Genomic DNA, 13335 nt, shown 5'->3' with positions numbered 1-13335 from the left:
TTTTTTTAATTTATAATTAATATTAATTAAAGTTAAAATTGGGTGCCAATAGATCACGACACCATTTCCGTTTTAACCGTCTCGGAGGGTCGCCAGGGATTGTAGGATTAGCCAGATTTCGGACAAGAGGATTGGGATGAGTTAAAGCACGGAGATTGAAACGTTTATAATATGCTTTAGCTTCTTCTGAAACTGAAGGCATTTTAAGGTCTGTATGAATAGTGAAGTTAGAGACATAGGGAGGGGCATTTAATATTTTGCGAAGTGCAATGTTTTGAAATGTTTGGATTTTGTTAATGTTGGTTTTTTTTGCGCTTCCTCAAAGCTGTAGGCCATATGTCCAAGCAGGCTTTAATAGTGATTTATAGATAAGTAATTTGGTATTGATGTGAGTATATTTATTATTGTTGATGAGGTTTTTAAGAAGGCGTAGGCGTAGGTTTAGATTAATTTTTTTGGACTTAATATGTTGGGCCCAGCTCAGCCTTTTATCAAGGGTTAAGCCAAGATATTTAACATTCAAAGCACTGGGAATTAGAGTGTTATAAATAAAGACATCCGGGCAAGGGATGAGTTTAAGGGTGAACGTCACATGAACCGATTTGGTTTGACATATTTTAAATCTCCTGTTGGTGTACCGTAACAAAATATAATTGATAAATAATTCTACGTAATATTATAATAATAATGTAAGATATGTAATATGTATTATTAGGTACATATTATACACAATATTACAATAAAATCAAATTAAACCTATACACATAGTTGGACAGATTGTTTTAGTAAAAAAAAAAATAATAACGAAGTTATCATATAAAATTTGTTATGCTACACAAATTTAAATGGTATATAATCAGGTGATTTATAATCATCATTATATTTCAAAAATAAATCATTATAATATATGATATGATGATACATAAACACATGATATGAAATACATGCATGTTTAAAACATTTTATAACTATTTCATTATTTTATTTAACTATAAAAATATATAATATATGTAATAAATGTAATATAATATTATTGATTCTTTTCTAGACTACGCTAAGTACTAGATTTGTTTTTTTATTATTTGTTTAATTCTTTATAACGGATAAAATGACACGTCTGTCGTGTGAACAACGCGGAACTTAACTAAACCAAAACCTCTAATAAAAGTAAACAACAATCATAAATCATACACATCATCTGCAATTATACCTTTGTAAACGCGGAAAACTTTAATTGTTTTGTATACAATAGTTTTTTTGCGTACAAAACAATTTAACCACACGTTTATGTTTAGTATATACCTACGGGTTTTCAGATCATTATTTTAGTGTCTGATCTCTTACTTAATGTTTGAAGAGTATAGACTACATTTTTAATTCCAAGAAAATGACGAGTAATAATTATAATTTGTGTTTCTTGGCACTTGTACTTTTTATGACAAACATACGTTCTGAAAATGATTTCATCGATCATACACGGTCAACAAAACTATGTAAGACTAATCCAAATAATATAATAAAAATAATATTAAGCTTAACAATATTTTTTCACAGCTAAAATATTACGACCATGTCATCGAAGTGATCCAAATTTGAACGACTGTATAAAATGCGCTATCGAAGACCTAAGGCCATACTTGGCAAGAGGTAAGATATTAATTTATTTTTATTTGTCGTACATCAATAATGATTTTGAAATGTGTTATTATATCACATATAATTAGCTTTAACATTATTTATGCTCATTATTAGCCATGAGCTGGAAATAGTTAAATCAAAAACGTATTCAAATTTATTTTAATTTTGACGATTTAAAATTTTATTGGGGCCATAATCCATAAATATATATAGTTACTTTATTATACCGAATTATAAATTATAATCACTCAAGACTAGTTATTACTTAAATTTGTTTATAATTTTAATTTCTTACACACATTTTACCGTCTTCATATTTTACATTATTTGAAAATCTCGTTTCAAATTAAAAAATTACATTATATTTTGAATGTTGAAAATGTTATGTCATCACATTTTCCTCTGATAATAATTAGTTTCCAGTATTAACTTTTAATGGTTCCTAACAAAAACAATTAGAGAACAAGTACAAGCCATACATAACTTCGATCACATTATCGAAGTGATGAACAGACAACATTGATATCAAAGTACCTATTAAAAATAAATATAGATAAATGTACCTACACGAATATTTGGAAAATTCTGAATTACCTATATTATATATATATAACCTATGGAATTAATAACAAAATATGACAATTTACTTCTTCGAAGATCTTTAATCGACGAATTTTACAAATATGTTGAGGAGTAAATTATGATTTTGGTGAAACAATAATATTATAAAGTATAAACTCTTTTCAATGATTTTCGTGTTGTAGTAATTCTTAAAGTATTATTACATTAATATTTTGATTCTATTTTATATGTTTATCAGGAATTCCGGAATTATTTATACCCTCGTGTGAACCACTTTACATACCTGAAATTGTGATGAACCAAGGCAACAAGGGAAGTGTCAGCGTACAATCAATTTATCGAAATATTAGTGTGTATGGGCCGAGTCAATTTATTTTAAAAAGTGTAAAGTAAGTTATAAAGTTAAAATAAAATATTTTAATTTACTTTTTATAATTCCTGATAACTTTCATTTTTTTAAACATTGTATTTTTCATAAATCTAATATTTTTTTAAGTTAACAATTAAAGTTATTATACTTTATAAGTACACACATTAATCTTTCAATTTTAAATATACAAAATTCAACTGTGGATATCAATAATTTATTATTATGATTATATTATTCAGAGTGGATATGGAAAAAGAGAGGATTCGAATTAAAGTATGGTTGCCTCATCTGCATATGACAGCCAATTATTCGATCGAAGGCAGAATTCTTATGTTACCCATTTCTGGGCATGGTCTAAGCGAGGGAAATTATAGTGAGCCATTTCAAGTCTATATCTTTTTATTTAATTTAATTTTGGTTTCCTCATGTTTTAGCAAATATTGAGGCTAATGTTCTCATCCAAGGTAATACTATTCAAATTGAAGGTAGAAATCATTTCAATGTCCAAGATGTAGCCATTGATTTTCAAATCGGTCATGCAAGTATTTACCTCAGTGACTTGTTTGAAGGCGACTTGGAACTTGGTAATATAATATATTTACTCATAACTGTAATCTACCTACTTAAGTTACCTATATGTAACATCAATATAACAATAAAATAAAAATACATTTTATCAAGTATACTGATGATTGAAAAATATTTTGAAAAACTCCATTAAAACATTTTAGATTATTAATTATATGATTTATATACGAATACCTAAGTTAATAGTTATAATCCAAGTATTGTATATTTTTCATATTTTACATAAAACTTATTATCTGAAAATTTCGTTTGCAATAAAAGTGTTAAGATTATTTTTGTGCTGTGTCATATGTGTCATGAACACATAATAATAAGACTTGGCAATAACAACCCAGTGCCTAACATTGAAAATGCAAAACAAATACATTAATTTAAAATACAATTTTTTTAAACGCATATTATTATTCTAAACAAATTAAATTTCTTTTTAATAATTTTGTTTACAGGTATATTAATATGTTTAGATAATACATGATATACTTGAACTTGATATAATAAATCATGTAATATTGTAATTATACTCAAATAAATTGTATTCCATATTAAAGTAGGTACAATAACAATAATGTATTAACATTATATTAGTACCTACCTATATTTACTTTTATCTCTAATGATATTATTTTACAGTCTTTATGGAACATGGATAGATATATAATGAGAAAATGTGTTAAAAGACATACAAGACTTCTTTTGTTGGATATTTACAACTTATACTTTTACCAACAGTATTTATTTAATAACATGGTTTTATTTTCTCATAGGTGAAGCGATGAATACATTTTTAAATGATAATTGGAGACATGTTGCTCAAGAATTCAAACCTATTCTCGAAGAAACGATTGGTGATCTCTTCAAAAAATTCGCCAACAAATTGTATCATAAATACCCGATAGAGGATTTTCTACTAATTTAAGTATTATTATGTGTTGAAAGTAATCCATAAATTATGTGTAAATATTTGATGTTCTTTTTTAATATTTTTTATTCATATTTGTATTATGATTATTATTATTATTTTTTATTATTAACGTCGTACCTATATATTATAAGGTTTTTCAATTACAACAAATAATACGTTTAACCACATTAAATACTTGTCGTGTTATTTTTTAAATAATTGTATCTTTCGTTACACTATGTTACAATGTTACATAGTAGGTACATATACTCGATAATTCGGTATTAAAAAATAATAATAAACATATATATATATATATGTATATACATTATATATATATATATATATACCGCATAGACCAATCAAACGTACCGAACGTACGGACAGCCGACGGATAAAAACTTTCTCTGTCGACCACATTCAAACTAGTCTTCTTCGGCGCTTGTAATATTACGCCGGTCGCAAGTATTACGCCAACAGTCTGTGTGTCCGCTGTCTAGTACGGATTTGGTCTGTTTTATTTCCTTCTCTCGCGGACGATTTCTGGAGGATAATTTGTACGGTTTTTTTTTTGTGTTTCAATCGGCGTTTGTCACTTTAACGCGCACACAACACCGCACATCCCCGTTAAGCCGCGATCACGAAACACCTGTGCGAGCGTACGACATACGACTACAACAACCTGTGCGAACGACCGACCAAAACAGGATGCTGCTTCTTACGGCTATAGTCGTGTGCGCTACAACCCTCGGTTGTATAGCGATGATTCAAGCCAGCGGCAGCCAAAAGCCGATTCAACAGGACCAGATACCGCCACTTCAAACCGCACGTAAGGATTTATAGTGGTTAATAATTATAACAATAATAATATATAGTTATTACGATTATGATACATAACATATTATATATATTGTTATATTCGTTATACAGTTTTCCGATGACGGATATTTTACGATTTTCTTCTGACTTCGTTAGTCAACGCTTTTTAATCGGCTGGGTGATGTAATTATTCGATTCTCAGACGTAAATCGATACCTATATAATCCTGACAAATCACTCGCGGTTACTTTGTACATAATTTTTGATTAAAAAATATTGTATCACAATATTATATCGAATGCGCGTTTGGTAATCAAAATCGTAAATCGTTTGTCGTTACACGGTGGACCATATTCGATCTTTCCGTAGGAATGCATTTTTTTTAATCTCGGGTAACCCCCTCACTAAACTTAATTCTAACGTACCTACGTTTTATATTTCTATACGTTCGATTTGCATATCCTCGGAACTGCTTCGTATAGGACTACCTTTATCACGTCGATTGACTATCTATATACATTTAGATATTATCACGCGACGTCGGATATATTTAGTGTCACACGTATGATGTAATAAAATGTAATAGCCGAATTACAAAAAAAAAAAAAAACGATCAACGATATAGTACACGGGGTGTACCTATGCCAAGCTTGATATTGTAATATTATATTGTTGCCGCTGCCGCCGACCCCGAGTGGCGTTTCGCAACAACCCCGCGCATTTCTTTAAGCATTCCGCGCACGAATTTACTTCCTAAACAGGTCAAAAACTATTGGCTTACACATAACGCACAAGGCGACAACCAATGAACCGGTGCACGACTAGGTCGTGAACATCATAATAATAATCATCATCTATTTTTCATCTGGCTCCCGGAATTCTGTAACATAGAACATATAACAATACGCCTATATAATATATTATTGTCATGTTCAATATCGTTTTATATAAGAAAACTATTAAGCCCAATGTTTTAAATGTTTCGTTTTTTTTACCGACTAAATAATAACGTACACCGATTACGTAACACACACCAATATGACGATATATAACCAGAACGCAAACGTTCCATAATAATATAATATATGTTATACACATAAAACTTACGCATTGTATTAATATATATATATATATATATAGGCACTGCAGAATATGTATATAGTATGTACATAGTACATAGATATAGATATTTAATATATGTATAGGTATAGGTGCCACTATACAATATATAATAATAATAAATAATAATATAATACGAGTAATAACCAATAAGTAATAAACCATTATAAGCCTATATGGCGAGTATTATAATATTATGTATATAATATATATAGGTAATAATATGGTAGTAGTTATAGTAGACGTCGACGTCACCGCATGTACAGTCGTCGCCACCGCACACGATCGAGTCCCTATCGAATTATGTAAGAACGAACGTTTTTTTTTTTTTTGCGCACAAGCGACGGATCGCTTCGGCTGTGTGTGTGTCTGTGTATAGGTAATAATAATAATAATAATAATAATATATTATGTGTACGTCGTCGTCGTCGTGCGCGTGTATAATAGTGTAGTTGTTACTTGTTTGTTTATTATTATAAAATATATCGCCTTGGAGCGGCGGACACATTATTATTATTATTAATATTATAACCTGCTGTTGCTGCGCTGGTCCGGCGACCGACCCATTAAGTAAGCGCCCTCATTAATGAAAGTGCGTTCGAAACGTCTGTAATAAAAAAAAATTTCCTATTTCTCTCTCACTCGTTTTTCTCCGTATATATTTTATGCGGTCCCACTCGGTCCCAGTGAAAGCAAACCACAAGTGTCCGGCGACGCGCGCGAGTTTGTAGCGATAATAATTTAAAGATTATTACCTATACCCATTATAACCGTAGGTACGTATATATGTATTATTACATACGTAATTATACGTTTATAATATACGTGTATATATATGTATACGGTCGATTATGCGGATGAAAACGAATTCGGAAGACGTATATATTATTATTATATGCTAGGTACCGCGAAGGGGATTAAATGCATATTATAATAATATTAACATTATACGCGGATAAGGTATTAGGAGCCGGTATAGCCATGTATATATACACAGAACAAACGATGTTTTCATATATTTTTATGTAACGCCTGAACTCGATGCAGGGCATCTCGTGATTCACGAAATAGGTAGGTAGTAGCTTTGAGTATATACATATATATATATATATACTCAATGGTAGTAAGTACCTACTTGGCTACTTACAATAATAGAGACGGTGTACGGACTGTGTATATACCGGAGTGTGTATTGTGTTATATAAAGCGTTGTACATGTATAATAATATAATATTATTATATGGGTACCTACATAACAAATCATTTGTGGTGTACCTATAGTATTAAAGTTTGAATTTATATGAAATTACTTGTTGGACACATAATACCTCTATAGCTATAAACTATAATGTACGCATTAGATATTTTCACTCACTCCTTAAATAATTAAATGCATTATAAAATAAATACATTTTAGTCAAACCATAAATACATTATGTCAATACAACTTCTTGAAAATCTACCTAAGGTTACATAATAATGTACTTACTTAAAATCGTAAACCGCAGATACCTATCAGAAATGAATAAATACAATGAGTCTAATAATTAATTTTAAACTGCACACCGTAAAGTTTTAAAGAACCTCAGGAAACATAATATTATTTACGGTCTATAGGTCTGTCGAACAATTTTCTGATATATTTTTTTTGAATAAAAATATTTTATACAAAAATTAAAAAGGTACCTATAGTTAGCCAGTTATTAGGTATTGCTTGAACGTTTGAAGAAGTTGATTCAATGATACTTGTATATAAATGCAAATGTTTCAATTTGTAATTTGTAGGTAGGTATTTTGCACAACCTACTTTACTCTTATAAATATTTAAATAAGCAACGATAAAAACCAAAATTCACCTTCATAGATCATCTCTTATATCACAATCAATTAAAAATGTAAATTCACTAATCTCCCTTCTTTCTTGCGATATAAATATATTTATTGCAAAAGGTATTGTTTCTCCCTAGTCAATTCTTGTTAAATATTTCCACACTTATAAAGATATAAATTATAATTATCATCATGATCAACTCCTACATAATTCCTTCATTAGTTTAAATGTCAATTATAATCTTTTGTATCGCAACAACTGTAATCATTCATAATGTTATAATATTGTTGTGTAATATATATTTGTATTAATATTGTCAAGCTATATTAAGTAATAAGTAATATCTAATAGACAGTACCTAATAAAAAAAAAAATGTATTGAGTATATAGAAAATTATAATTTAAGAGGATTCCAACCGTGCAGATTTCTATCTTTGTCCAACACACGTGAGACATAGTATTTTAGACGTGTTTTTGCCAAACATGGCAATTGATCTAATATATCGATGAATTGGTCGTCAAGTCTATTTGAAATCAAATTTCCCACATTTTTTTTCTTTATTTTAATTTCTCCAAAAATTTAAAAACCAAAATTTTTTAATTTCTCTTTTTTAGCATAACGTTTTTAAAAATTTGGGGGAAAATATCAAAAATGTGGGAAATTTTATTTCAAGTAGACTCGACGACAAATTCAAATCTATTTTCAGAATACGTATCGCTTCATTAGATCAATTAATATGTTTGACAAACAACACGTTTAAAATCCTATGTCGCGCTTGTGAGAGACAAAGAGAGACAATCACCGGGTGGAATCTCCTTAAGTAATAGCGGAATGTTTCAAGTATCAAGTGTATCTGCGTATACCTACAATAGAAAAATAAAATCATTTGATGAGAAATATTTATTTTACGCGTGAATATCTTAGTTCGTCATATTTTAACTAAAGAGTCAAGACACCCACAAAAAAACATTTGTGCAATTACAATCAAATATTTTTTATAGTTCTTACAAGAAAAACTTACATGGAACTTTATATTACATTTTCAAACCTTATGTATGAATACTAAAAATTATTTGAATTTTTAAATACAATGTTATGTGCGAATTTTCTCGATTCTTATTTCTTATGAATTTGTCGAAACTCTAATTTCAAACGTTCATAAAAAATTATTTTGGAGTGAGCTCAACTTTTTTTTTAATTCCAGTTTTAACAACTTATAAGGAAGAACCTTGTACCTATATATAATACAATATTTTCAAGCTTTTTGACCAAGCATACATTTCAATATTTCATTATTGACATATTTTATGGACAAAATACTAAAAAAAAATAGAAGAATATTTCAAATCTGTAATTAGCTTAAAAAGATTTTTAAATATTATACTATATATACAAAATTCTAATACAAACATTTGGTGGAAATTGCAAGATACCGCTACGGTTATTCTTATATAAATTCGTCAAAATTCTTTATGCGTTCATAAAAAAATATTGCGCATTTACACTCAATTTGTTTTTTAATTTAGGTAACTTATAATAAACCTTGTGTTAAATTTTTAAGTTTTTAGACTAAACCAAAATTTTTTATCAACTTTTATAGAAAATAAACTAAAAAAAGCTTTTAAGTGGGTGTCACTCTGCTGTACAGTAGGTTACAAGTGGCTCACTGTAATGGATGGTGTTAAATTTGAATTCAATGGTATAATATCATTGTATACGAAAAACGCGAATCTGAGCGGAGACGGTTTGTCAGCCAAGGAAATTTTATATTATTTATGTGTTATTATTATTATTATTATTATTATTATTATTATTATTAATAGGGTAAGCGGTTTGCTGAGTTAATATAATTTGTATACAACAATATACATTATACTTTATAAGTTTCAAGTATCAACGAATAATATTTTTTGATTAAAGCACAAAACTAAAATCGTTCTTTTTTGATAATATATCTAATTTTGTTCAAACTTGAACTTCAAAACTGTGTTTATATATTTTTTAGAATTTTGTACATTTACACTAGGATAAATTTGTCAGAATTTGAACTTTAAATGCTTATAAAAAAAAATGTTAATCTTGTTATTAAGACTATTATTGTTTGGTAACCAAAAAGTTAGATTGTCTTCGCTCAAAATCGTTTTTTCATCGTAAACTAAGATTAAACATTGAATTCAAATTTAACACATCCATTACACTGCCACCCTACTCGACTCCCATATAAAATACAACAGAGTTGTTACCTAATTTTTCCCATGGTTATTTTAAAAAGTAATGAGAGTTATAATTTTATATTTTATTTCAAAACATGTTTAGATATTTTTGGAATTTTACAATCAACTGAAATTAAGTTGTCTTCATAGATACCCAAAGTCCTGCTATAATCAAATAATTGATTAATTTTACGTGTCATAAATCTTTATCATTTTTACAATAAATACTTATAAATTATAATAACATAAACTATCAAATACATTATATATTTATATACCAATAATATTATGAATTCATATATTACATTATATATTACATTTCCTGACATCTTGTCATAACGATAACAATTAGAAATTAAGATATTTATTGTTTTATCAATGTATATGTTGAATTGTTTTAGCTATTTGGTTAAACGCCTGCAAAAAGAAAGACCCAAATTTGGATGAATGTATCTGTAACACTTTTCAAAACATGTTTCCTTACTTGGCAAAAGGTAATATACTTATGTACATATAAATATAATGTAATATGAAAATCAATTACCTATTAAGCTTTATTTTAAAATATTACTCTGGATTAGGTATACCGGAAATTGGAACCAGGCCGTTCGAACCAATGGATATTGACAAAGTGTCTTTAACTAAAGGCCAAGGTGCCATAACATTATCCGGAGCATTCACAAATCTTATTGTCCACGGACCAAGTAATACGACCGCTTTGTATACCAAGTATGTCAATTTAAATAATTTAAAAACTAAATTAAAAATTATAAAAATATATAATGACCAATGATTCAAATTATCTATTCCAAATTGCAATAGGTGCTCATAATATATTTATATAATAGAAGGCAGGTAATAACTAATATTTACCTACTATAATGTTGAGTAGGTACCTACTACCTACGCATAATAATATAAGTATAAGAATACAAAAAATCAAAATAATACATAATATGTATATTATACCTATATGTAATTATACATTTATACCTATTCAGCTTACCATAAATATGGTATATACAAATATAATTATGTACAGAAAATAGTCTATAGAAAAATTATTCTATTTATAAAAAAAATTACATACCAACTAAATTTCATTTGGTAGATATTTAAGTCCTAGTTGCTTTTAGACAAGGATAACTATTTTGGTTCATCCACAGTAGTATTTATTCAATGTAAAAAACGATAATTATTGATCGAACCATAATATTATTCTTAGTAAAATGAATAGGGACCTACAACCTACTATAATAATTGTTTAGAAATAATAATAACAAGAGCTATTTTATATCTACTAATTTATACTTTTTAAATTATTTAAAGGTACCTATAAGTATTCAAAATGTTTTATCCCGCGGCTTGCTTCTCTTCGCAACATTTTGGTTGTTCTCTACAATTATTAATGACAAAAGAAGTTAAGGTTTAAATGTGTTTATTTATTTATAACTAGCTGAATACCGTGAAAAAAAATATAACAGCGGCAACACTATGTTACAAAGCATTCTGTCGCATTCATATATGATTAGTTTACATGGCATGTAAGTAATCAACAAAAATACTATTTTTATAAAGTTTGTGCAGCGTCACCTGTTGGACGTAGATATTCTTGAAATCTTTCTGTCTTCTAGTATCTCTCAGAACAATCTATAAAAATATATTCGTCAAAATCGATCATATAGTTTTAGAATCTATAAAACACAACCACATTTCCTTGTATATAGATAGATATATTATAAAGTATATACTATATAAGTATATAATATACATAAATTATTACCAGACAACAAATGTAATCAAATATGAATATAAAGCCGAAATAAAAATGCTTTACGTTTAGAATAAAATAAGATATTAAATATTAATCGCCATCGTCATCATTAACATTATTATTATATTCAATATTTTCCCTCTTTCATGACGTGGCTCCTCAACACTCACAGCTCCAAGGGGCGTCACGATTGTTTGTCAAGGAAGCTGTGGCACAGAAGGAAAAACATATTATAATAATTCCATTGTGATGGTATGATAATGAAAACGATTAATAAATATAAACATAATAAATATACCTGATACATTTTGTCATACTTCTTTATTATCTCATTAATTTGGGATTCGTCAAATTATGTTGTAAATGGACAATGGAGCTATGGGATGAAAAAGTTTGAATACTTCTAATCTATTTTATAGATTTATATAGATTTTATATAATGTATTATACGTATAATCATATAATTAATACTCAGATGTTGAGGTAATCTACAGGAGAAACAAATAACAAATGTGTAATGCGTTAAATTATATTCCAACAATAATTTGCTTAAAAATTGTATTTTAAAAATATCATGATGAAATAATTGTGTACTTTTAGGATGGACTTGGTTAAAAATCGTCTAGATATTGGTCTATTCATACCAACAATCAAAGTAGAATCGAAATACGATCTGAAAGGAAATTTATTGTTGTTACCACTGGTCGGTGTAGGTGATGCTAAACTATTTCTGAGTGAGTATGAAACAAAACTTAAATCATAACATCTAGCAAACATTACATTTGTTTAATTTTCAGAGAATGTAACCACGCACGTACAGACAAATATATACTTCCCCAAATATATGAACGAAACTGTAATGGTAGCTAACAGTATGAAAGTTGACTTTAACTTGGCCGCAATGCGTGTCAACTTTGACAATTTGTTCAACGGCAACAAAGTATTGGGTAAGTAAAATCGTACAAAATTACTTGGCTTGGGTAAAAACATAATAATATTATGTACACGAATCAATATTAATATAAAAAGGACAATATGTCCACATTTTATAGTATTGTAAATTGTTAAACTGTCAAAATGTATTATATTTTCGATAATGTTTTCTACTGCTGTTTCACAGGACGAACTGTCAACACGTTTTTGAATCAAAACGCGTTGGAAGTGGTGAATGGTCTGAAGGAGAATATTGGTGAAAACCTATCGACCATATTCAAACAGATAATGAACGATGCATTTAGTCACATGCCAACAAAACTGTGGCTACAAGATGATTAGTTGACTTATGTAACTATATTATTATGTGAGCATTGTTGTACATATAGCCTATTTCGAATTATTTTAACGTATACCTATATTATTATTATATTCGTGATTCATGATTATAATTTAATCATTGTATTTTGTACTTATTATTTTCAAAACTATGTTACTATTTTCTATGTATTACTATTATTAAAAATGTATGAAAAGGAATAAAAATCATTGATATGCGTTCCTAA

At 28.2% G+C, this 13335-nt stretch overlaps 3 protein-coding genes across 3 annotated transcripts in view; 2 read left to right on the top strand and 1 right to left on the bottom strand.

Moving 5' to 3' along the window:
• LOC132939680 (protein takeout-like) overlaps window positions 1-4260 on the top strand; it is a 10883-nt gene extending 6623 nt beyond the window's left edge. The window contains exons 2-6 of the mRNA XM_061006982.1: window positions 1555-1647; window positions 2459-2609; window positions 2830-2963; window positions 3025-3174; window positions 3943-4260. Of these exons, the coding sequence (XP_060862965.1) occupies window positions 2515-2609; window positions 2830-2963; window positions 3025-3174; window positions 3943-4094 (531 nt within the window). The 5' untranslated portion in view covers window positions 1555-1647; window positions 2459-2514 and the 3' untranslated portion in view covers window positions 4095-4260. The remainder of the gene's footprint in view (window positions 1-1554; window positions 1648-2458; window positions 2610-2829; window positions 2964-3024; window positions 3175-3942) is intronic.
• Window positions 1-4560, bottom strand: part of LOC132939678 (protein takeout-like) — a 19316-nt gene extending 14756 nt beyond the window's left edge. Inside the window, exon 1 of the mRNA XM_061006980.1 lies at window positions 4452-4560. The gene's annotated coding sequence lies outside the window, so the exon portion shown is untranslated. The remainder of the gene's footprint in view (window positions 1-4451) is intronic.
• LOC132939677 (protein takeout-like) lies at window positions 4538-13335 on the top strand. Its single transcript, XM_061006977.1, has 6 exons — window positions 4538-4908; window positions 10464-10556; window positions 10644-10791; window positions 12437-12570; window positions 12634-12783; window positions 12957-13335. Exons 1-6 carry the CDS (start codon window positions 4788-4790, stop codon window positions 13109-13111), a joined length of 801 nt encoding a protein of 266 aa, XP_060862960.1. The 5' UTR covers window positions 4538-4787; the 3' UTR covers window positions 13112-13335.

This window comes from Metopolophium dirhodum, chromosome 2 (assembly GCF_019925205.1).
Source record: "Metopolophium dirhodum isolate CAU chromosome 2, ASM1992520v1, whole genome shotgun sequence".
Taxonomy (NCBI): domain Eukaryota; kingdom Metazoa; phylum Arthropoda; class Insecta; order Hemiptera; family Aphididae; genus Metopolophium; species Metopolophium dirhodum.
The sequence above is the reverse complement of the archived record's forward strand: the minus strand, read 5'-3'. Positions and strand labels throughout refer to the sequence as shown.